Below are 24,464 nucleotides of genomic sequence, written 5' to 3'. Positions count from 1 at the left end.
CTGTGCCACTTCTGCTGCCTGGAGCATCCTTGCCCAGCACTTGACCTGTCTTCAATTCCTACTTGTTCTTTAAGGTTCAGGTCATGCACTGTATTTTCCAGGATGCAGGAACTAGCCTTCTCTTCTCAACTTGTAGAAATCCCTTTTCCGTAACTCTCCCAGCACTCAGTGCATGCCGATGTGTACATACACTCAAAATACACCACTTACTGAGCACCTACTATGATCCTCACAGTAAGTGAGACCATACTAATTTCATGTGAGAAAAACAGGTTTGGGGAAGTTGCTGTCCTAGCAAGTGAGAGAGTAGGGACTGAATTCCAAGTCTGACCTAAAGTAAGGGTCTCCTATTATTCCAAACTGTCCTTCCGGAACTTTTCACTTTGCACTGCAATTCTTTCTGAAAGGGTGAATTCAGTTAACTTGGCGCTGTCTTATTCACATCTCCAGTGCTTAGTGCGGTGCTGGACACTTGGCCAGTGTCTGCTGAACACAGGGAGAGAGGGCGACTAGGCAGTGGGAAACTTGCGGTCGGTTCCCAGGAGGTGCTCAACTAGTCCTCACGAATGGATGAGCAGACGCCATCTACCTTCTGAAAAATGCACAAGTGAATGAGAGGCTAACCTGCATCTAATTATATGTCTGTGAATTCAAATTGCTTGTCTATCAGGAAAGGTTCTCCACGGCTCTTTCCCCCTCTTAGCCCACTTCCAGATCTGCAAAGCGTTTCCCGGGCAGAAGGCCATCGCCCCCGGAAGACGAGCCTTCTCAAGGACCACCGAGAGCTGAGTTTTTGTCCTTAACACCTCTGCTCTTTCCCTCTCCCGTCTGTCTTATTCTGCTGGGGTCTGAAGTCAGAACGCCCACACTCACAGCTAACCGATTCCCTCTTTCGCACCTGGCTTGGCAAACGTCAAGTCCTGGAGGAAATAACGAACAGATTTAGTTCTCCACACCGCCGCAGCCTAACCCGGGTCCTCCTCTCATCCTGCCGCCACCAGCATCAGCGCCTTCCCAGGCTCGCCACTCTGCAGCGCCCTGGGGCCCCGACTGTTCTTCCCGCCCCCGCGGCATCTTCTGAGATCGAAGAATAAAGCCAAGTCCCATTCCCCCCAGCCGGCCCGCTCCGATCCACCGCTCTCCAACCCCTTCAGCCTGAGAGGCCTGGCCGGCAGCTGCGGAACGCGGCCGGCTCCAGAGGCCTGCCGGCGAGGGGGCGACCTAGAAGGCCACCACCCGGCCACCCCGCCTCGCCTCCCACAGCCCGTGGCTCCGTTCCCTCTCTCGCTGGGCCCTTACAGGGGTCGGATCAGCAGCTGGTCACTCTCCTCAGCAGGAATCGCAGACATCTCGGAAGTCTGAAGGCGACGCGGGGCTGAGGAACAGGTGGCGGGAGTCTTCTAAGTAGAAAGCAGAGCCACGGGGAACCAATGGCAGAAAAACCCCATCTACCAAGGGCACAGCTTCCGGCACTCTGGCGCCCGCGACACTAGGCCCCTCCCCCCGACTTCCGGTCGCCGACCCTAGGGCGCGAGGTTCCTCCCCCAGTGGAGCCCGGAGATCTGGGGCGGGCTCAGACCGCGCCTGCGCGATGTCTCGGAGGCGGGGCTCGGCGGGCGGGGCCGGGGGCGCCGGAAAAGCTGGCGCTGGAATTAGAACTGGAGCGGCTGCCCCAGTGTCGGGTCCCCTGGGTGTCTGACCCCGACCACAGGCGGCCCCGGCGGCGCGCCGGCGGCCGTGAGGTGAGAGCCGGGCCCTGGCCGAACCGGGTCTGAGCCTGGCCGGGAACGCCGGCTCCGGAGGCGGCGCGGGTGGGGAGGCTCGCTGTGGGGCGGATGGGTGGGGCCGCGGGGGCCGCGGTCTCCCCCGGGACCCGCCTTCCCGGGGTCCGCGACCCAGGCCTCGAGGCGGCGCGGCGCGGGCCCGCGGGAGGATGCGGTGCCCCCGGCGCGCCGTTCCTGGCTGGGGTGGGCGGGCAGCTCCTGCGACGACAGGTGTCGTGTGTGGTTCTGCCCCGTGGGACTCGGCGGCGGGAGCGGGAGCTTCCGCGCGGCTGTTTCCCGAGTCAGGCTGTGCCCTGCGGGGCGTGAGGAGCACTGCCTTTTCGTGCTGTGCCTGTTGGTTTCTGCACCCTCCCGCCCTACCCCCTTCCCTCGCCGCGAAGGGCCGGGGTGGAGTGGGTCTTGTTTGCTGTCACCGTGCGCACCTGCACGTGGCAGGCGCAACAGAACAGCGTGGACTAGGTGGGAAGCAGGATGGGGTCTCTCTAGGTGCCGAACTTGGCCCTATCCATGAGTAGCCTGGCCGACCTTGGCCAAGTCCCTTGGAGTTTTGGCTTCTTCGTTTGAAAGGGGCTGTGCCACTGCACCCTTGCTGGTCGTTAGCGAGGGTCAGGGGTATCTGGAGCACCTGGCACTGGGCAGTACACGGTAGGTGTTCAAGACAGGAAGTTCTTTGGATGTCATCTTCCCAGAAGGTTCTTCAGGTCATTAAGCATGTCCTCTGCCAGCCTGTGCCAGGCATTGGGGTCACAGAGGTGAATTACCTCGCCCCCATCTTTGAGAGCTCACAATGAGATAGTTCTAAGGTAGTTCTAAGTAGGCAACAGCAGGCTAATGCTAGGGTCCGGGTATATGCTCGAGGTGTGGAGTACCAGTCCTTTAGCCCAAACCAGAGGTCCAGCCAAAGCTTTCTAGTTAAGAAGCATCCTGAACTGAGTCTTGGAAAGTGAGTAATTAGCTGACTGCGTAAAAGGTGCAAGGGCATTCCGTCCAGGCAGTCGGGATGGCAGGAGCAAAGCATGGAAACAGAGCAGAGTGCATGTTCAGAACCTGGAAACGTTTTGCATTCCTGAGAGAATAAGGTATGAAGCTGCTTGTGGAAGATGAAACTAGAGAGGTAGATAGGAGCCCTGTCATGCAGGACCTTGTGGGTCCTGGCAGGGCGCTTTGACTTTGGTCTCTAATGTTGGTGAGCCAGCGAAAGATTTTAAGCCCGATAAGGACATCAGATTTGAGTTTGAAAGAAATCATTTTAGCTGGAGCTTGGTGGTAGATTTGAAGTGGCAGGGGGTCCCGTTGGGACACGAATTCCTTAAATGGCACGACAAACTGTGTATCTGTGCATTGTTACGGGTTCAGGATCCAGCCACTGCTATCATCAGCTGATGAAAAAGTTTCCTACACAGCAGTGGTCTAGTGATGGCAATGGCCTGTTCGAGGCGTGGATGAGTGAACTGTTCGGGTGGTAGAGTCAGTGGATCTTGGTATTTCATTCCACGTGGGGCCTGGAGGACTTTGCACGGTTGGTGATTTCCTGGCTTCTACCAGAAATGCTAGAATTTCCTGAAAGGAAGAGAGGAGAGGTGGAGCAGATATGGAAGGGGAGCGGAAGGGTTGGCGTCAGGCATTTTTGCATTTGACAAGTTTGGAACATCCAAGTGATAATCAGTATCTTTGGCCTCATTTTCATGCATGAATAATTTAGAGACAAGAATGATTTGCTTAAGAATATGCATCGAAATAGCAGCAGATCTCAAAGACTTTAATAAAATGCCTTTCCCTTCCTCAGCTCCTAGACTGGTGATGGAAAGTCTTAAGGACTTGCAAAGACATGATAATACCAATGGGGTGATTTTCAAAGCATTCTAGTATTCTGGGGGCTTATAGGGATGCTTCAGGATTTCACTAGCAATAGAATCAAATTTTATTTTAAAATCGCATTTAAAATAATTACATATATTGAAACATACATATATTGAAACATACATATATTGAAACACACACTTAAGATATAATGTCCTTAAATATAATACATACCAAGATTTTGACCAATCAGAGAGTGCTAACATGTCACTTTATGCTGCTCGGTTAACCCAGTTTGTGTAGATCTGGGAATAAGGCTCTCTTGCCATCTCATCCGTCTGAACATGGTCCCTTGAAGGCTAGGTGATCGATGGCAGCCAGCGATCCCCAGTATAGCCTGAGAATTCATCTCCCTCTTTTTATATCCCATGCAGCGAGTTCTCTACCTGCAGCTTATCATCTTCCTGAAACAGAAGTCTCATCCTATCACTTAATTGCTTTTTAACAGTACCTTTCTGTCAAATGCAAAACAAACCCCAGACTTTTGTTGCGGTTTCCAAGAGCTTCTGTGGATCTTTCCCTCTCCCTCCTTCCTGCTCCAGTGAAAGCCACATTGGCCTGTCGCTGTTTCTTGCAGCTGGCGTGTGCCCTCAGGACCTTTGCACTTGCCCTACTCTCTGCCAGAAGGCTTTTCCTCTGCACTTATGTGGCCACCCTCCCTTCCTTCTTCAGGTCTCCTTACTGTTCACTTCTTCAGAGCATCTTTTTTTGTCTAAAATGCTTACCCTTCCTTGTATCAGTTGCAAATCCTGAACTTGCTTCTCCTGAACTCGCTTTTGCTTTCCTTGTATCAGTTGTTTCTAGCCATGTGTTTGGTTTTCTCGTTGGGCTGTCTCATCCCTCTGAGAATGGGCTCCCTGAGGTCAGGTCAGGGGCGTTATCTCCCCCAGCACCTAAGAGATGCTCACTCAGGAATGAGTGAACAAATCAGATTTTCTTGCTACTTCACGAATCAGCAAAAACCTAGAAATAAGTTGTCTGATGGAGCTAAAGAAAAAGAGGCAGCTTGGGCTTGGGGAGTCAGTCTCGGGCAAGTGGCCTAAGGTCAGACCCTGGGGAGTGGACTGAGAATGGGGTGTCCAGATAGGGTGGGAGAAACTTCTGATGGGAGCAGGGACATTCAGTGACTGCCCCATGGTTGACTCATTCCTTTTCCTTCAGCAGGTACCCCGTTTTTCTGAAAAGAATTGACCATGTCAGAATGAGAGGAGGTTCTCTGTGCACACTGCCAGCTGTGGGACCTTTGAAGACAATAAAGTAGTATTCATTCTACCGTAAGCAGATTCCATCATTCCCGCTGTAGGATCTGATCTTCGGTAAAAATTTGTGAGGTTATCTTACTCGTGACGCCTCCTGAAAAATGGGTGACAGGTCTGTCATCTATAAAATGCAGATTATAACCTCCCTTCCAGAGGCCCGCTGAGGCTAGCGGCTAGGAGCCGCCAGCATCATATGCAGCGCAGGCGAGGAAAAGCCTTAAAAAAAAGAAAAACATCTGGAGCACCTGAATGTGTCACCAGGTTGTCGTGGGATAAAAGTGACATAATATCTTTGGAAACATTTGAACAATGAACTATTATGCAGCTTAGTCAGTAATTTTTCAAGTATAATAGATGTGCTCCTGTGAAATGCGCAAGGATAAATTTTGTTTCCGGGGCATTAACAATGACTTAGAAAGGGATACATGTAAGACTGACTCTGGACAACTTAAGGTCGCCTCCTTCGCTAGCCTTGTGGGAGAGAGGTGGCGCGTGGGAACATTTTTGTGTCAACTTTTAACTTAAAGATCACTCAGGACATTGAGAAAAATGCCCCTTTCTGAGAGGCAGCCATGTCCTCTGTGCTAAGTGCCGTGACTCACAGGATGCCAGCCCGAGACAGCAGCTGAGTGCCAGGATCTCGGTTGGTCAATGAGTGCGGTACCTCTTTTGCTCATTCTTGAGCTGATTAAAGAGAAGAAAGGTGCTTGAGTGTTCCGAGTGTGTCTGTCACTTCCGAGAGCAATGAAAGGCATTTCACAGCCTTTCACAGCCCCAAGTTCGACAGGAAGGTTGCTGTCCTTTTGGTACATTGGGTTAGATTTTTGAAATCTAAAAGGAAAGAAAGAATGAAGCTGTAGCGTCCAGATTCGGTGGTCAAGGAAAAGATTTCTGTATCCAGTAGGAGGAATACACCGCGGCCAGGGAAGGAATTGATGATTTTTATTCCTGTTGCGCATAAAGTGATCTCAAGTTGGTTTTCTTGCTCTGACTAACCACCATTTGTTCTTCTAGGGGAGCTCGTTGGGATCCAGCTATGGTGAAAAATGTTTCGGAAAGGCAAAAAGCGACACAGTAGCAGCAGTTCGCAGAGCAGTGAAATCAGTACTAAGAGCAAGGTAGGGGGTGAAACCAGGACCGGAATCGTGACCCAGTGAGCATTTGGGTTCTCTTGACTGATTCTGCACAAAGCATACTAACCACCTTGGACTCGGTGTGTTTTGACATTCATTTTTGGCACTAGAGACACAGTCTGTGCTTAATTTAATTTTCTTTTGTTCTGGAGAGTTCCCGAGGTGATTAAATTCACGAACCCGGATGGCACAGGGCGTGTGAATGGTCTCACTGAAACACTGATTTTTGAATGTTCTGCATGATCGGAACTGTAGGCCTGTGCAGGGGCCAGAGCTCTTGAACTCCGGGGTGTGGGGTGTGTGCGCACCACCAGAATTCTGTTTACTTAATAGCGAGTGAGTTGGATCGTGAGGCAAATGCCATGTTTAGGACGCTAAAGAAGTGGGCTCTGTGACTGCAAAGGGACCGTCGAGGCCTGAGTCCTCATCCCTGGTCCCGGTCCGTGGTTCTCAGTTTCCACCCTGAGAGCATGCGAGTGCCAGGACGCCACGAGGCCGGGGAGGAGCCCGTGGGCACCACCCCGGGTACCCGTGGCCACACCACAGGGAGTGGAGACGCACGTGACCGCCACTCGGGACTTTGGCTGAGCAGAGATGCTCCTAGCCAGAACCATAGAAACTTGACGCTGTAGGAATCCTGCCTTCGAGTGGAAAGACGGAGTTTTCTTGAAGGGTTTTGAACTAAAGGTAGTCAAGGCCCTCCCTGCTGTTGGCTGTGTAGCCTTGGCGTGAGGCCCTCAGCCTGGGAAACTGGTCAGGCCCACTTCCTATTTTCCAGACCAGAGAAAGGATGAAGGGAGACTTGATGGCTCGCTGTCGGCGGAGTAGATTTTCGGATTCCCAAGGGAACTTGCTGGTAGCTTGAGATGGTAGCTCCAAGGCCTGGGTTCTCCGTTCTGGCTTGGGGGCTGGGGGCTGGAGAGGGGCAGAAGGGGCCCCCTGCGCGGGAGGACGCCCCCCGGAGATGGTGGTGACCCTCCGTGTGGTCTCCAAGCCAAGTTGTGATGGTTGGGTTTGTGCTTTAGGTTGAGGTAAGCTTTCCTTGCTGTCTGTTCGGGACGTGGGAACAGCAGACCAGTTTCTCCCTTCCTGCTGTGCTCGAGCAGAGAGAGGTTCGCTGGGGCCGGGTGGTTTCCAGCGTGGGCGAGCAGATCCGAGCACAGAAGCTCACTGTTGCTCAGTCCGCGGCGTGAGCTCATCCCGGACGTCGGCGTCGGGCTGTAGCAGCATCCTCGTTCCGGGTCCCTCCCGCTCCCGTGGAGAGTGTGCGGCGCCGCCAGTGTCCGGTCCCGCGTAGCGTTCCGGGGAGCGTCTCTGCCTGCGGCTCTCCTCTCACTGTACGTTTTACTCTAGGAAGGGCCGTTACCGGAAAAGGGAAAAGACGGGTTTATAAGACCTGATGCATTTCGCATTCGCCTCGATGCACTTCTTGAACATGCAAAAAATCTGAGTATCTTGCTCTTCTAATATCTAATTTTGACTTGAGGTGCAAAGAAGTGAGGGACTGTGAAATCAAAAGTTTTCACAGAATGTCGTTTCCAAAGGAACAAAGCCTACCCCGAGCACGGTTCTGTGGAAGCCGCGCCGGCACGCATGAGTCTCCGTGTTTTGCTTAACAACCGTGTTGGTTTTCCTTCGCATCTCGCCCTGGTCATTGTGCTCCATCTGTCGCGTGGTCTGCACGTGACCGAGCGGGCCAGGCACCCATGGGACCCAGGGCAGAGGCACGTGGGTGGGGAGCAGCAGACCTTGAGGGGGCTGGGCGAGTTCCCTGATGTAACCTCGGGTAAATCGCTCACCCGCTGGCCAGCTCTGCTCGTTTTATCGTGTAGAATCATACTCGCCGCCTGCATGCCACGCGGGGTTCCTTTTGGGCATCACGTGGAAGCAAGGTGTAGATTTTCACACCGACCCAAATACCAGGGGCCTCACGAGGAGGCAGGGGTAATGGCTTTGCTCATGCTGGGAGTGTCCACACCGCAGTTACCTGATGTTGTCTTCTGGCGAGGGCAGGTGGGGCTACCTGGGTTTTGAAGTTTGCTGTAGAATTTGTCTTTAGAAAAATCTGCCCCAGTCCATTAGTCTGCCCTGCTTTTGTCGACGCTGATGCAGCTGTCCCCGTTGAGTAATGCGAATACTTGGCAGAGAACTCGCGAGAAGACGTGTCTAATTCTCTTTGCCTTTGTGTGTGTCTGCTGCCTCTCAGTCTGTGGACTCCAGCCTCGGCGGGCTCTCCCGATCCAGCACCGTGGCCAGCCTCGACACGGACTCGACCAAGAGCTCAGGTGCGGAGAAGCTGAGACGGCTCCGTGAGGCTCACGTCCTCACCGAGCGGCGCCGTGAATCCCCGCGCACTTGAGGTTTCTCGGTCTCCGCCGTGTCTGGCGAGAGTTTAGAAATGGCCCAAGATCTGGTGGGACGTGGGTTGGCGGGAGGGGGTCGGCCACTTGCTGCACGGGGGCGATCGGCTCTTCATGGCGCCCGGAGCACAAACGTGTGGCCAATGTCGTGGTGATAGTTCAGAGGTTTCAGACCAGCTTTTTAGGATATGGGGTAGCAGAGTGTGAGTTCTACAGGAATTGCATGGCTCGTGGGGTGCAGGGGAAGCCTCTTGCGGACTGAAAGGGTGGAGGAGCTGCTTCCGCAGAGACGCAGCCGCTGGGGGCCCGCGGGAGCTCACAGTCCTTAGGGCAGCCCCGGCCGCGGACCTTTGCAAACGTGCGTGCAGCCTCCTGAGATTAGTAGCTCCCTACAGGTCAAAAGGTGGCTTCTAACCCAGGCTAGAGAACAGCTAGCATCTAATTGGAAATACAAAAAAATATTCCTTTTCTTGTCTACAAAAAAGTGTCTTTATACTTTTCCCTTTAGAATCTAGACTCGACAGTCTGTGGAAAGTGGGGACAACAGAGGGTGGCATGAAGACAGGAACCATATCGCGTACGAGGGAGCACGGTAGTGTCAGGTCTAGAGGCCTTAAAAATATTAAAAATGTGGGCATCTTTTTTTTTTTTTAACCATAAGCATAACCTAGAAGTAGCCACAGAGTATCGCTTTAACGTGGCAGATACGGGGACGCATGGTGGCCGTGTTGGCCCTGGATCAATTTCCTCGCACACGGTTCTTCAGCCTGTTGCCTGTGTCATGTACCCTAACATCTGTTCGTGTGAAGGGACTTCCTGTCTGGCATTATTCTGCAGGAAAAAAACCTGTTATTATTATGTAGACCAGGTTTGCTGAGTCAGGAAAACAAGTTAACAGTGAACATAGTAAAGAGGGACAAAAAAAACAAAAAAAGCTTAAATATCTTCATGTATCGTGAAGGTACTCAATCATTATCTAGTTGACATTTTATTTTTCTCCTGTTTTAATTTACTCTTTTTTTTTTAAAGATTTTATTTATTTATTTGACAGACAGAAATCACAAGTAGGCAGAGAGACAGACAGAGAGAGGAAGGGAAGCAGGCTCCCTGCTGAACAGAGAGCCCGATGCGGGACTAGATCCCAGGACCCTGGGATCATGACCCAAGCCAAAGGCAGAGGCTTTAGCCCACTGAGCCACCCAGGCGCCCCTCTCCTGTTTTAATTTACTCTTTTTTTTTTTTTTTAAAGATTTTATTTATTTATTTGACAGAGATCACAAGTAGACAGAGAGGCAGGTAGAGAGAGAGAGGGAAGCAGGCTCCCTGCTGAGCAGAGAGCCCGATGCGGGACTCGATCCCAGGACCCTGAGATCATGACCCGAGCCGAAGGCAGCGGCTTAACCCACTGAGCCACCCAGGCGCCCTTAATTTACTCTTATTGAGATTTTTTTAAAAAAGATTTTATTTGAGAGAGAGACAGACAGAGTGAGAGAGCATGAGAGAGGAGGTCAGAGGGAGAAGCAGACTCCCCACGGAGCTGGGAGCCCGATGTGGGACCTGATCCCAAGACTTCGGGACCATGACCTGAGCCGAAGGCAGTCCAACCAACTGAGCCACCCAGGCGCCCCTCTTATTGAGATTTTTATATGTCTAGTATATTATGAGTCACGGAGGAGGAGGTTAAATTCCAAGTTCTTTCCTATTACTTCAAGTAATCCTGCATTAGATTTTTTTTTTAATTTTCATTAAAGGTTAAGTTCTGATGACACAGTGTTTTTTATTTGTGAAGGGATTGAGGATACTCTCTAATGTAGATATTTCTTTTGAAGTCTTACTGTTAACAGTTTTTCTTTCACCTTTAGGACAAAGCAACAACAATTTAGATACCTGTGCGGAATTTCGGATAAAATATGTTGGTGCCATTGAGAAACTGAAATTCTCTGAAGGAAAAAGTCTTGAAGGGCCTCTAGACCTCATTAATTACATAGATGTTGCCCAGGTAAAAAAAAAAAAAAAAAAAAATTAAATTTTAGAACATTCTAGAGAATCGCTTTTATCACTGTTAAATATTTACCAAGCACTGTGATCATAGGTGGCACAGGTGCCTAGAGATGGGGAGTCCCACGGGAACAGAGAGTTCTTTCTTTCAAAAATAGCACTTTTTACTCTGTTGGGGCTCACTGCCTTGTTTAAATGAGGAGCTGAGCGCGGTGACGGGTTATATGCACCGTAGGTCTGTCTTTGAAAACTTCTGCCGGCCTTTCCAGATCTCCCCCCAGCTAGCCACTGCCCCTCCAGTAACGGGTCTCCTAGCCGAGGTGACGTGTTCGGGCCCTCACACCGTTAGCAACCAGAGTTGAGGGGAGGTGGGCTTCCAAACATACCCCGGTCAAGAAGTTCAAAAAAAGAAATGATTATGAAGGAAAATTAAGAATGAAAGCGACGACCAAGCCAAGGTGTGAAGTCAGGGCCTCAGATACTGTAAGATCTGTACCCCTGCCAGTGTGGGAGTAGATGGGCCGAAACAGTAGTGCTTCCTGAGTTTCCAGAAAATGCCATCGCAGGTCTTTGTGTTTGTTTAAGCGAAGGGTCATTACCCCAAGGGAAGATTCCCTCGCCCGTTCTTAGAGCGCTGGTTACTCTTCGGGTTGTGTGGCTGGTGACTCACGGAGGAACAGGTCACTAAATTGGAGGCTCCGTGTCCTTGGAGAGCACAGGAGTCTCTCCCGTCTGAGGGGAAGCAGCCGGCAAATGTGCGTCCCACGAGACCTTTTGCTGGTCCGGGTGCAGGCAGTGTCCTGGCGTTTGGTTTGCATCTGTCATCCCAATGGGTGCAAGCAAGCCCTCCCCGAAGTATGACACTGAAAAGGTCGCTCATGACATCTGCGCCCCAGAAGCGCGCCAGGATTAGCTTCCTGCCGTCAGGACTGCTGAGCTGCTCAGGGCCGTAGACTTCGGGCCTGTGAAAATCCCCTCAACACACTCGAGTTGGTGTTATCCCAGCTCTTGATTCTTGGAGTGCTCGAGCCCTCCTGTGAGAAACCACTGGCCAGAGGTTCCCGTAGCCACGTGAGGACCCAGGAATCGGGGCATGTGGGCACGGCTGCTTTACTAGAATTTCTTCAACGCGGGCAGGTGGTTCCACACAGTTGAGCACGGACATGGACTGATGGCCCGCTCTCCGTTCTGTTGTGCATTAGGCAAGTTAAGCAGCGTTCTGGTTTAGGGGATAAACCTGGATAATCTGCTAGGGAAGCCATCAGCTGTCACCTGCCGCTTTGTTTCCCAGGAACCGCGCATCAGGCTCACAGCCCCGGGACGTGGGGGCAAGCAGACGTGCCTGCCGACTGGGACGGATGTAAAATGGCCTTCAGGAGTGGGTCCTGCAGCCCTCTTTCCTGATGGTTTCCTGTGCTGACGTCAGCACAAGCCTTGAGTATTTTGACAGCTAAATACCTTTATTTTTCTAATGTGAATATTTAAGCCTGGCTGGGATCTGTGAGAGGGATCGCCATTTTAGATTAGGGATAACATCAAGACAAATGGCTGTGAAATTTGCTCAGGTCTGTGGACTGTGAAAACAAAACCAAACCAAATCCTGGTGACAGTTTTTCTGCTTCTTTGAGGAACAGTTTTTGCTGGGCTGTTGTGAACCCACGTTCTTGAAAGGGTTTGGATTTGTGATAGCCAGATGTTAAACTTGATTAGTCAGATTTATGGATTTTTAATGTAGCTCGCATGATTTATTTTTACTTCAAAGCAAGATGGAAAGTTGCCTTTCGTTCCTCTGGAGGAAGAATTTATCATGGGAGTTTCTAAGTATGGTATAAAAGTATCATCATCAGATCAATATGTAAGTAAGAAAATTTATTTATTTAAAATATTTTATTTATTTGACAGCAGATTACAAATAGGCAGAGAGAAAGGTGGGGGGAGGGAAGCAGGCTTCCTGCTGAGCAGAGAGCCCGCTGTGGGGCTCGATCCCAGGACCCTGAAATCATGACCTGAGCCAAAGACAGAGGCTTTAACCCACTGAGCCATCCAGGTGCCCAGTAATAGAATTTATTAGGGGAAAAGGGGGTTCCAGGCTGGGAGTCTCTGCTTATTTGCATAACTGTTGGTTGGTAAACAATCCTGGCAGCTGGTCTTAAAAAAATGATCGATTTCTTAGGGTGACTGAAGAGAGGCCTTTGTGCTGCTCCTGGATGGTGGGGCCTCCCCAGCCAACACTCCCCACTGTGGGCCCCTGATGCGGTCTTGGCTTAGGAGCCTGTTTCGGCGCAGGGCATCTGTCAGCTTGGATGCTGGGCACAAAGAACAGGACCGTGAACTCAGATCCTACTCCTGTCTTTCTGGAATCTTAAGTAGGAAGGGCTAACCCTGAAGGCAGACAGCCCCGTAACTGACCATTCTGGAATATCCCTTTGGGGGGAAGAAAACCTCTACCACTGTTTTCTGCCAGATGCATAGATACACTCTGCTCAGAGCCTCAGAGTAAATTCTGCTCAGAAGATGCCCATATGTCACGCTTTCCTTCCCTGACTTCCCAGGACGTCTTACACCGGCACGCTCTGTATTTAATCATCCGCATGGTATGTTACGACGATGGCCTGGGGGCAGGAAAAAGCTTACTGGCCCTGAAGACCACCGATGCCAGCAACAAGGAGTACAGCCTCTGGGTGTACCAGTGCAGCAGCCTGGTGAGGTTTCCTGCAGCCTCGCTTGGTCCCATTCATAGGGGGTGGGTAGAGCCAGAGGAGCCAGCCAGTGTTCTCAGCGGCTGGAGACGGGGCAGCCCTGGGCCGGCTGATGCTCGGCGGTCGGCCGGCTGCCTGGACCTGTTGCGCATGGTCCGTTGGGCCAGGATTAGCACTCACCTGTGCAGTTATCTCAAGGGCAGGGCAGCCCCTTATGATTGTCACTGTCGTCCCCATGTTCCTACATGTTGCCTGCAGGGGCTTCTCCCAGAGGGAGCACAGGAGGCGGTCCAGGGGATGTGGTGACCAGCCCTCCCAAAGCTGTTGGTGTGCAGGTGGAGGGGAGGTGCTGAGAGCGGCACATCTATATATTTGCTGGCCACGCTAATTTAGGAAGAGGTCGGTGAAGTCTCTCACTGTGCGTTTTTCACTTACTGCAGGAACAGGCTCAAGCCATCTGCAAAGTTTTATCCACCGCTTTTGACTCTGTATTAACATCTGAGAAAGCTTGAATTCTGCAGCCCAGTGGAAGCCAGCCGCGTGCGGAAGGGCAGTAGGTCTCCATCTGTAGAGCTGAACTACTCTGGAGATCGAAAGTGATCCCTTGCTTGAGATTTTCTGAAGAAAACCAGTGTATAAAATAGTGGTCATTTGCTTTTCTATTAAAATGTCTTATTACAGTTAAGTCTCAATGAGGTTGTCTGTTTTCTGGGACTAAAAAAGAAACCTCACCTGTCACTTTTATTTATGAGAGAGAGAGGAGAGCAAGAGAGAGCACAAGCCGGGCTGGGGGCAGAGGGAGAGAAGCAGACTCTCCGCTGAGCAAGGAGCCTGATGCAGGGCTCGAACGCAGGACCCCGAGATCACGACCTGAGCCGAAGGCAGACGCTTAACTGACTGTGCCCCCCAGGTACCCGTCCTCTGTCGCTTTTAAACCCAAATGTGCCTAACACCTAAGTGTGACAGACGTGCAGGCAGTGAGTGGGTGAGCAGAGAGGGCTCTCTGAGGAGGCCGCTGCTGTGGGTTGTACAGCACGTGGCTGGGAGCTCTGGTCACCCTGGTTTGGAAGAGCGACACGGCCAACTCAGGTCACAAAAAGTAAACCTTTAAAAGTGTAGGTCAGGATGGCATGCTGGTCAACCAGAGTCTCTACCTCAGAGAAGAAAGGTCACCGCATGCATCAGATAGCGTGAAGAATCTCCTGTACAGTGGGCCGGTGGGTTTTTCTACAGGACCATTTTCATATGCAGTAGGGCCTGAAGGATTAAAAGCATCACAAATAACACCATGTCCGTTTAAAAGTATTTTATTTTTTTCCAGTCAAATGACTAGTGAACAGGAGGAGTCAACTTACTGAACATGCTCAAATTATAAACTAATTATAAATCACCGCATTACGGACAACGAAAATAAGAATTGATTCGGGTTATACAATATATACAGTTGCGCTGCAACTAGTTCGAAGTAATCAAGTGAACGAATGGAGTATCGTACATCTCACATCACTCTCCCGGCTGCGCAGGCTGCTCCCTGCCCCGGGGCGCACCACCCGGGACCCAGGAGTCTGCACGCGGGAGCCCTCGCCCCTACGAGTCCGATCTGATGGCAGACAGCACGCAGGATGCCAGAATCCTGCAGCGAAGGTTCATGAAACGTAAACTTTAAGTATAAATAGTTATCTACAAGGTTTTCCTTCCTCTCAGTTGTTTTTTAATTTGCAGAGAGCAAATAACTAGGAAAGGATGTTATCAGGGAGGTTAATATAATTTCTCCTCTGGCAAGAGTAGTAGTAATTACTGCACAGTAGCACCACCGAATTGTCAACTGGAGGAAGTATTTCTGAGCTAGTTCTGTACCAGTGAGCGTGCTGGATTAGTCTGGGACCGGTGTGAAAGGGTGCCGGGAATCCACTTCACTTCCTTGGGTAGTTGGCGCCAAGTGGCCAAAAGGCTGATTATAAGACACAGATGCGAGAGGACTGTGTTAAAATACACATAAGTGCGCTGTGCAAAATCTATTTACTTTCTTAAATCTGTGAGGGAATTAACTAAATGAAGGGTTCGAACAACAGAAATTAACAATTAGTGAAAACAGATGTAGTGCTTTAAAAAAAAAAAACAAACTTTAATTACAGAGCTGACACATTTTTACCCAGAACTCTGAGAGGCTTTAAAAAGCAATCGCCACACAACATCATAAAACATTCCAGTTTGTTCTGTTTTCCTTTATAACAGCAACAAAAAGTATAACGCAATTAAAAAAAAAAAAAAAAAAAGAAGCTCTGCACTTAGAAGGGTCTTGCCTAATGAAGACGGGCTGCCCCATCAAATGTACCATCGTCACCACGGAGGCATCACTGCCTCGCTTTCCAAGCCCAGACCTACGCTTACCCTTTCACTCCTGGTCCCAATCCGAGTGGGCATTCAAGGCCTATTTATCCTCAAAGAGTGCCAGAGTGTCCAATATTCCTGCCAAGAGTCGTATGCTCACAATTACTAAATAGAGATATGACAGTCAAGTTCGCGAACTACTGAATTCCGATTTTCTGGCACTCAACCCAACCCCCCCACGCCCAGTAGCTTCGTTGAAGAATGACGTCATGGGACTTCCGCTGTGGAACTGGGATGTCTGTTCGGGAGGATTTTATTACCTGGGACCTACAGATTTCAGCTATGTTCTTGATTACAAACAGATGGACAGATTCGAGTTCAAAACAGTCTATCTACCATTCCTGTTGGTATAATATATAAATACAAGACACTAAATTGAGGAAACATTCCGGGGGCCCGAAGGGGAAGGCGGAGGTATGCTCAGTGGGAAACAGCAGGTGTGTGTGAGCAGTGGGGCTGGCCCTCCGTCCTCGGCTGGGGCACGCGGGAGGGTGGAGAAGCAGAATTCCAGAGCACCTAAAGCTTATACAAACTAGTTTAAAGAACTGGTTTTGCAATCCATCATCCTTAGTTTTTAACCAAATTCAGGAAATGCAGGTTTCTAGAACAGGAACTGAATTAGCTGCTATTACCACACGCGGTAATAAACCACGGGCGGGTGTGCTAGGTGGGACCGCTCACAACAGGCTACACGCACATGCAGAACACAATGAGAGCTGCGACCTCACAAATTAGGGCCGGAAAGCACGATGCTAAGGTGTAAGTTTTCAAGTTGCTTTAACTAAACCTCGTGTGGATTCCAAAGGAAATCTTTTAAGTGTATCTAAAAAAAAAAAAAAATGTCTTTAAAGGTGAACTGATAGCGTTTCCTCTAGGAAGTCCAGGGCTGGGCTACTTCTAAAGCAAGTTTACCGACTTCCTAAAATCCTCCACTGAGGGTCACCGACTCTAGCAGCGGGACAGGGAAAGGCCAGAAGAATGTCTAATACTCAGGTCCTTCTAGGTTCAGCTAATTCTGTAGACAGAAGATCTTGATTACATAGAGTTAAAATAACTTTTCAGTTCACCTTTTAGGAAATTCAATTTTTCCCTAATAAAAGTATGGCAATATTTCATGAAAACCACAAATTATAAAAACAATTCATTTATACATACAAGTTGCCTTTGAGCTTGTAAAAGAGAAGAGCAGGGTCAGAGAGAAGTGGGCTACCAGACAAGACATTTCATGAAACTGGTCACCTGGCAAGAATTTTGGTACCAATAACAGACAGGAACATAACAACTGATAAAAGAAGTGTTTTTGTTCAGTAGCAAGTCAGTCAGCGATAAAGTGCACAAATGATACGGGAAATGCTCCTTTGCGGCTGGGGTCTCCGTCGATGTGGCCAATCTGAAATGGATAAAAGTTTAGGTGGTTATCAACATTCTACATGTTAGAGACTTCAAGGAACAATGCTATAGCACTTGGGGAAAAAATGTGTTCAGAAGAACTTTTTCTGAGAGAGAATGACTTAGAAAAGAGAGAACTTTTTCTAAGACATCGATAAACTGTTTTCCCTTTTTTCTTTGCCTCATGTTTCAAATACGTTGAGCCCTGACCACATGGAAGTTCCAAGTGCCACCCCCACCCCTGCAGTTGAAAATCTGCATCTAGCTTCTGACTCCCCACAATCTTAACTACAAAAGGCCTAGTGCTGACCAGAAGCCTCACAGGTAAGGCGGGCAGTCGGCTAACACACCCCTGTGCATTACATGTACGCCACCTCCTGTGTTCTTAAAAGAGCTAGAGAGAAATTGAAGAAAATCATAAGAAAAAATACATTTAAGTGCTATCCTGCACTTATCAGAATACGCCCCCATGTAAGCAGACACACGCAGCTCACACCCGCATTTTTCAAGGGTCAAGTGTGGTGCCTGCCAACTGTCGGGGCGCTGGGGCAGGCGGGCCAGGGGTCTGCACGGAAGCACACGCCCCAGGGTCCTGGTGTCCTTGGTAGGACAGGACAGGAGCACAGGCAGGTCAGCTGTCCGACTCCTGCCCCCTAGCGTGCATCTTTTCTTTCCTGAAGAAACCGAGTGTCAGAAGTCTGTGAGGTGCAAAGTCACAGAAAGTGGCCAATGTGTGAGTTGGCTCCTTTAAATGTAGTCAAGCGTTCACCAGAGGCTTCGAGACTCCCTGAGTTTCACTCTGGGTAAAGTATGTCCGTTACACACCGTGTACAACCTCAACCACATAAAATTACGCAGGTAAGTAAAAGTCTAAAAGAAAATCACTGTAATATAATTGGTAAGATGGGGGGGGGGGCTGGGATTACGGGCAGCACCGATTTTCTTCTTTACACCTTCCTGTATTTCCAGTTGTGGAAACAAACAGGTATTTTCCAGAAGGCTGAGTCCACTGCCGGGGGAGCCCCACCCTCATGCCGTGTTGTACACAAGCCTGAAAGCCAGACCTGCTGCAGCTCTTGGGGCAGGGGGCCGGGGGGGCGGGGAGGGAGTTGGCTGAGGTCCAGCCACCCAGTGAGGGTTCAGGGAACAGAGGCCGGGCACACTGGCCCGAACCAGGACCACGGGCAGCAGCCCCCTTCCCTGCCTGGCTGCTGGGCGCCGCAAGCCCACAGAAGGTGGAGCTCTGGCCAACGGACCCCTGAGTCCCATAAGGGGAAAGAGCCAGCAGTACCACAGGGCACCAAGGTCACAAAGCCCCTACCAGGGCCACCACCTGACGTGCCTTGCACTCAACAGAGCAGAGTGACATCCGAGCTCCACCTATGGCGCTGGGCCCTTCGTGTCCCCTGTGGGGCGGACCCCGCCAGCCTCCCACGCAGGGCCCACAGGCCTCGTTTTTGACAGCAGCCTCTTACTGGGGCCTGCGGTATCGTCTCTCCGGTGGTGCTGAGGTGACTTCCCTTTCACAGACGAGGGGACTGAGGTTTAGTGACATGACGTCAGCAAGTCTGTTAAGCGCTGCGTCTGGATTCCTAGGGTCACACCTGGTGAACACCCCATTCACACCGTCCCACTCCCATGTGGATGTTCTGACTCGTTTCAGGACAAAGACCAACACCCACGGACTCCGGCCCCGGGGCAGCTGTCCGTCCGCCTCCCTCCAGCACGCGGGCCATGCTGGGGAGGACCGCGCCTTCTCCGAACTCACAGCCTCATTTCAGACCCTGAAGTGCTCTCTGGGAACGGCACCCTCACGTGGGAGAGCCCCAGCCGGGGAAAGTGAGGCCCACGCAGAAATGGGTGTCCGCGGAAGAGACATCGGAGGGGCAGAGCAGCCAGCAGTCCTGGGGTCGCACGGGCAGCGGGCCTGACCTGGCAGCGGGCCTCCCGGGCCAGGCGGGCAGGGATTCAGCCCCGCCCCTCCCAGGCACAGCCGGGCCCGGGCCCCGGACTCACCCACCACTCTTGGTCCTCCTCCCCATCCACGATAATCACATCCCCCTCGGAGAACGTCAGCTCGTCTGGGTTGTCAGCCACACAGTTGTAGAGAGCTTTGACCCGCTTGGGCTTTAACTTGGTCTGATCGGGAAGAGGAAGGGTCAGAGGTCAGTGTGGCACGGAGGCTTCAACTCCTGAGGCAGAGGATGGGGCTGCCCTGTTTCTAACTGGTCCCAGGGGTCCTGACCCCAGGCCCGGGAACCCACACGTGTCAAGTTGGGTGGATCGTGCAGCTCGGGGCTGGGGGACTTCTAGGAGGCCCAGGGAAAAGCTAAGCCATCCCAGCGGAGTGCGGAGTGCTTGGAGTCAGGCGGCCTGGTGCCTGGGGCGCATGTGGGGTTCGGTCCTGGAGCTGTGCTGGGTCTGCTGAGCCCTCCGGCTGGAGCGCTCTGGGCTCGAGTCCTGCCGGGGTCCAGGAAGAGGCCTCCCACCCACCCCTAGGGGAAGAGGGAAAGACCTGTTTCTCGGAGAGTCCTGCTCACTGCCGGCCGGAGCAGAGAGGCAGGAAAGGAGGGGCTCTTCCACTTACTGTCTGTGACTTCCTGGGCATGGGGGCTGGGGGCTGCAGGGCCGCGGCGTTGGACAGCGCACCCAGAGCGTCCGGTCCAGAGAGCTCCACTCCTGCAGGGCCAGAAAGAAGCAACGTCACAGGATGCCTCAGGCGTGACTAGGGAGCTGCAAACAATGACTGCAACCGCCTCGCCAGCCCGAAAGGCAGGTTTCCAGAGATTTCCGGATCTCTGGAGGGGAAAGCCCCTCAAAGGCCCAAGCGCCTGTGACTTCCAGGCAGCCCGTCCCGTGTGCAGGCATGTGAGTGTCACGGAGCGGGACAGATGCCGCCAGCTCCTCCACAGACGTGTGGGTCCCTGCCTGGGCCTCCCCGCCCGGCCCCCACGAGAAGGGGACAGTTAGGCAGGACCCGGTCCAGAGCAGCGCGGGAGCAGGAGCTGCAGGGGCTCTGGGGAAGACAAGGCACGGCCGCGGCGGGGAACCCCTCCCTCGCTGCCCCCACGGAAGCAGCAGTAACCCCGGGTCCAGAGGGAAGAATTACCAGGTCCTCTCGGCTGGCCTTTGTTCATCAGTGGGGTCGACTTGTCAGCCCTAATAAAAGGGGAAAGTAGATTTACTGATGCCTGAGGCCCCCCCAGGCACGTTCTCGACCCCCACTTCACCCCCTTTCCAAAGGAGCCAACTGTGCTGTCTCAGACAGAAGTGAAGAAAACATAACACTGAGTTTATGCCTATTTTCAAGAAACTGAAAAGACTCACAGGAAAGGCCTGATTCTCGAAGACACCAGTCAGCGAACCTTTTTTCTGAAGGGCCAGAAGGTACATTTTCCAGGCTCTGGGGAGGAAACCCCACGCTGCCGCCACAGCACCCGCCACAGAGAACGCGGAAACCCGTAGGCAGGGCCACGCTCGCAAATGCTTTATTTGTGGGTACAGCCGTCTGAACTCCATGTAACTATCATGTGTCATGACAGAGACTTCTTTTGGGTTTTCTCAATCATTTAAAAAACCGAAAACCATCTTAGCTTGTGAGCCATACAAAAATAGACGTGGTGGGGGTGCCTGGGTGGCTCAATGGGTTAAGCCTCTGCCTTTGGCACAGGTCCTGATCTCAGGGTCCTGGGGTCCTGCTTCTCCCTCTCTCTCTGCCTGCCTGTCTACTTGTGATCTGTCAAATAAATAAATAAAATCTTTAAAAAAAAATGGGCGTGGGGCTGATCAGGCCTGCTCTAAGAGAACACGTGGAAAAACCCAGAAGTTCACCCAGGGTGAGATTAGGGTAGAGCTTCCTTTACCAAGCAGCCCGGCAGTGTGCTGCTTCACAACAGAACAGAACCCCCCAGGCTGCGAGGACAGGCCTCCACCCACCCGAAGTAGCATCACCCACTCTGTCCCCCTCCCCAGCTCTCCCTCTGGTCACACAAAAGAAGCAGCTCCCAAGAAGCAGGTAAGACACTGGACAGGGAACACTCCCAGCACGGCCGTGCCCAACCCCGGGCACTGGCAGCCAACACCCCCTGTTTTTGGAGTTGCCGGCCGCCGCCAGGCTGGCATCCAGAACTTCAACACGGGAGCTGGTGTCTGGCAGACCAGCCCGAGGAGCAAGTCTGCAGCAACGATGGGGGCAGAGGGCAGCAAGCTGAAGCCGGACGCAGACCCCGATGCAAGAACCCGGGGAAGCTCCGCCTGTGGGCACGCGGTGTAGACGGTGAGTGCCCCCCACCGTGGAATTCAGCAGCCAAGGAGACCGCGGACATGCTGCTCCCAACAGAGAGGTGAGGATGTACACATTACATTGTTGCAAGAGATCTTACAAAGGAGCATTAAAAAAGTTCTGAGAGTCTTCTGGTTAAAAAAGGCAGACTGAAATACATTTACTCCCACTTTCTCCCAAGGAAAAGATCAGAAAAAAAACGAAACCAAAAGAAGTACAAAGAGAACCTGAAGAGGAAACATTCTGGAAGTGGCCACCAGAGGGACAAATCCTCACCAGGCCAGCTTGCCTGTGGAGGGGGACCCCACACACTGAGGAGACCCTGAAAGACCCCCATCTGTGCTCTGAGCCCCCAAGGCTTATAAGCTCCGGGGGCGGGGTTGAGCTTGGCAATAAACACAAAGATTGGCCCCAAATCTCCTCAAGGAGGTGTGGAGCCCCTGGATTCCCAGCCCAACCCGAGTAGCCTTGCAACTACCCTCTCTCAGCCCACTGCAGACAGAAGTTTCTGTTCTTGGAGAGGGCAGAACAGAGGGTGTCTGGACTAGGGGGTACACCAGTGCAGTTTTGAGGAGCATCTTTAAAAAAACGGGGACTAAGTGTGCTGGGTGGCATCTGACTCCTGATGTCAGTTCAGGTAATGGTTTCAGGAACATGAGCTCGAGCCCCGCATCAGTCTGCTTGAGATTTTCTCTCTTCCCTCCGCCCCTGCCCCCACCTCTCTCTCTCTAAAAAAAAAAAAAGGAGGGGAACTAAGTAAAAGCTCAACTTTATTTCTTTATTCAACTCCTAGAAAACCTGATTCCTTCAGGCGAGAGACAAAGACTATTCGCTAAGGAACCTGAGTTGTTCTTCAGGTTCCCCAGTGAAACTGCCCAGTGAGACGCTCGCCAGCCAAGCCCACGCTGGCGGCTCTGCGCCGAGGGTGCGGTGTGTGGTCCGTTTCAATGCTGCAGTGGAAGTGGCAACTCTGGGGCAGGAACACCAGATTTACAGGAAAGAGCCTCTAACATAACAGAAGTGAAAACAAGACAAAGGACATGGAAGAAACAAATTATTCAGAAAAGCAAAAGCTAACATAAATGAAAACACCGCCCCAAACCCATCATTAATAATCTGAGATGAGAGAAAATGACTCCATGAAACAAACAGGATACTATTACCTTGAAAATTATCTGACACCTGGAATGAAAACTCAGTAATTACTAAGAACGGGAAAATGCAAATGAAGAAACTCTCCTAGAAGGCAGATTAAAAAGCAAGCCAGCCCGCCAGCACTGCAGAAACCGAAGCTAGAAGGTGGCCCAGCGCAGCCCAGTCTGGGCTATGCAGAGCTGCATTTCCAGCCCCGGCCTCCAGGTGGAGCCCTGGGACTGGCTCTGGCCCGAAGCACGCTTCTCAGAGGCTCCTTAAGGAAGTAAAGGGCAGGAGTGGGTTAGGAAAGTGGCAACAGGAGTAGAAGGGGGTCCGGGTCTCCCACTCAGCCCTCAGGGCCGCTGATTGTACAAGCAACAGAAAGGGCACTGAGCTTCGTGTAAGAAGTCAACTGCTGTATGTTAAACCACTGAGACTGACTCAGGGAAAGTCTGTTAGAGATGTCAGCTTATTAGAATAAAGAGAAAAAAGATGATACACATCCAGGAAAGGCTAAGGGAGTCTGACATCTGAATAATATGAATTTGATTAAAAGCAATAAAAGAAGAAAACAGAAATTCAGACATTAAGAAAAATCAACGAAATTTCTTAGAACTGAAGGATAGATATCCTTTTGAAAGGCTCCATCATCTACCTAGTGGCCTGGATGAGAAAATACCTGCCCTGGGGCAGGAGGAGGCCTGACGGGGCAGGGAGAGAGCCCCACCAGGGGGAAGACCTCCACGGGGTACTGCAGAGCTCAGCAGGGAGAGGAAGAGATGGAGACAGATATGGGAGCCAGATTTCTCACCACTGCCAAAGGGAGTAAGGAGCACAAAGAGGGAGAGGATGAGAATGAACTCTGGTGCTTTGAAAACACTGCCCCCAAATTCTTTTCTGAGATCTGGAATCTGCGACCATCCTGTGCTCCTGCACCGTCCCCACCTCTACCCTGAGTCTGGGCTCTGCCACTGTTTGACCAGGGACACACGGCAGAATTTTCCGGGGCCGTACCTGTTTCTTGGGACTCGTGCTTGGGCCCAGCCACCAAGACTTGAGGAAGCTCTTGCCACATGGAGAAGCCATGTATGGGTAAGTTTTTCAGCCAAGAGCCCCAGCCAAGAGCCCCAGCTGACAGCCAGCAGCAACCACCAGATACGTGTAGCGGAGAGGGAATGGGCCCGTCATCTACGAGACCCTTTCTGTGCCAAGCCATGCCCGGGCTCGGAGACGTCACAGCTAGGGCTACAGATCTTGTGGAGAAAAGACAAGCTACGCTCACTCTGCCGATCCAAATTCCTGACAGACACCTGGGAGCATCATAAATGGTTGTGTCTTAGGTCCGTAAGCTTGGTGTGGTTTGAAATGAGAGACAGTGTGAGCTCATGGACTTCAAGATGAGACGGAAATACAGAGATAAATGTCTTCCTAAGTGTGTATCTACACGGATGGTCACCTACACATACTCATGTGTGTATCCCTGGTTCTGACCACCCAGGGGGCCTGCCTGGGAGCGGCAACCCTCAGAAAGCCATGAGCACAGGAAGCACTCATCTTGGTTTGGAAAATCACTGTCACTAAAAGAAACCATTTCCCACCATTAGGATCCAGCCTGAGACCATGAACTGGATCCCTCTCTGGTCAAGGATGTTCTATGCACAAGCGGCAAACCTGGGGTTGGGGTTGCTGAGAGTCAGAAGGTAGTGATGCGTCTTTGCTCATTTTCCGACTGTGCTGGCTGTACTGTGTGGATGCAGGAAAACATCCTAGTTTGTAGGAAATATGCGCCCCACACTGCAGAGGAAGCAAGATAACCTTGTGCATGAGCAATAAACTGGAAGTAGAGGCCCGGCATCTCGACCTTAATTCCCCAAAATGCAGTGTCTCCTAAACAGAGTCTAAATTCATTACGTGGATATAAGATATACATTTGTGTGAAATTTTTACAATTTAAAAAAATGCTTGGTAAGTTATTTTTAAGATACTTGACCCTGATGAATTCATTAGGTGACACCTGAGTCAAATGTTATACCGTAGAAGCTCTGGAGATTTCTAATGTTTGCCCAGAAATTTCAGCAGATGAAGTAATGGGGCCATTGCCCCTTGGAAGCTCCCTGAATGCAAGAAGCAAGGATGACAATTCGGCCAGACCCTGGGGGGGCTTGAAGGCAGGCT

The 24,464-nt window shown here is 51.4% G+C and overlaps 3 protein-coding genes across 15 annotated transcripts in view; 1 reads left to right on the top strand and 2 right to left on the bottom strand.

Moving 5' to 3' along the window:
* The window catches only part of CPSF3 (cleavage and polyadenylation specific factor 3), a 44,141-nt gene extending 42,627 nt beyond the window's left edge, over positions 1–1,514 (bottom strand). Inside the window, exon 1 of the mRNA XM_082743665.1 lies at positions 1,300–1,514. Within this exon, the coding sequence (XP_082599791.1) occupies positions 1,300–1,349 (50 nt within the window). The 5' untranslated portion in view covers positions 1,350–1,514. The remainder of the gene's footprint in view (positions 1–1,299) is intronic.
* A 66-nt stretch (positions 1,515–1,580) lies between these two features.
* On the top strand, positions 1,581–13,773 carry ITGB1BP1 (integrin subunit beta 1 binding protein 1). 7 transcript variants are annotated; one of them, XM_082743670.1, is made up of 8 exons: positions 1,581–1,742; positions 4,809–4,918; positions 5,918–6,021; positions 8,243–8,321; positions 10,259–10,395; positions 12,157–12,249; positions 12,947–13,096; positions 13,534–13,773. In XM_082743670.1, exons 3-8 carry the CDS (start codon positions 5,950–5,952, stop codon positions 13,603–13,605), a joined length of 603 nt encoding a protein of 200 aa, XP_082599796.1. In that variant the 5' UTR covers positions 1,581–1,742; positions 4,809–4,918; positions 5,918–5,949; the 3' UTR covers positions 13,606–13,773. The 7 variants fall into 7 exon arrangements, with proteins under 7 accessions (XP_082599796.1, XP_082599797.1, XP_082599794.1 ...); XM_082743671.1 differs by having other exon boundaries at positions 4,809–4,960; XM_082743668.1 differs by having other exon boundaries at positions 4,806–4,918.
* A 611-nt stretch (positions 13,774–14,384) lies between these two features.
* Positions 14,385–24,464, bottom strand: part of ASAP2 (ArfGAP with SH3 domain, ankyrin repeat and PH domain 2) — a 166,870-nt gene continuing 156,790 nt past the window's right edge. For 6 of the 7 annotated variants that reach the window (XM_082743651.1, XM_082743652.1, XM_082743653.1 and 3 more), the window contains 4 exons: positions 19,983–20,032; positions 19,461–19,552; positions 18,890–19,012; positions 14,385–16,874 (listed from right to left, as the gene is read on the bottom strand). In XM_082743651.1, the coding sequence (XP_082599777.1) occupies positions 16,800–16,874; positions 18,890–19,012; positions 19,461–19,552; positions 19,983–20,032 (340 nt within the window). In that variant the 3' untranslated portion in view covers positions 14,385–16,799. Of the gene's footprint in view, positions 16,875–18,889; positions 19,013–19,460; positions 19,553–19,982; positions 20,033–21,912; positions 22,162–24,464 lie in introns of those variants that run through there. The other variant, XM_082743654.1, reaches the window with a different exon arrangement.

This window comes from Mustela nivalis (assembly GCF_964662115.1).
Source record: "Mustela nivalis genome assembly, chromosome: 8".
Lineage (NCBI taxonomy): Eukaryota > Metazoa > Chordata > Mammalia > Carnivora > Mustelidae > Mustela > Mustela nivalis.
This window is presented reverse-complemented; position numbering and strand designations above follow the sequence as displayed.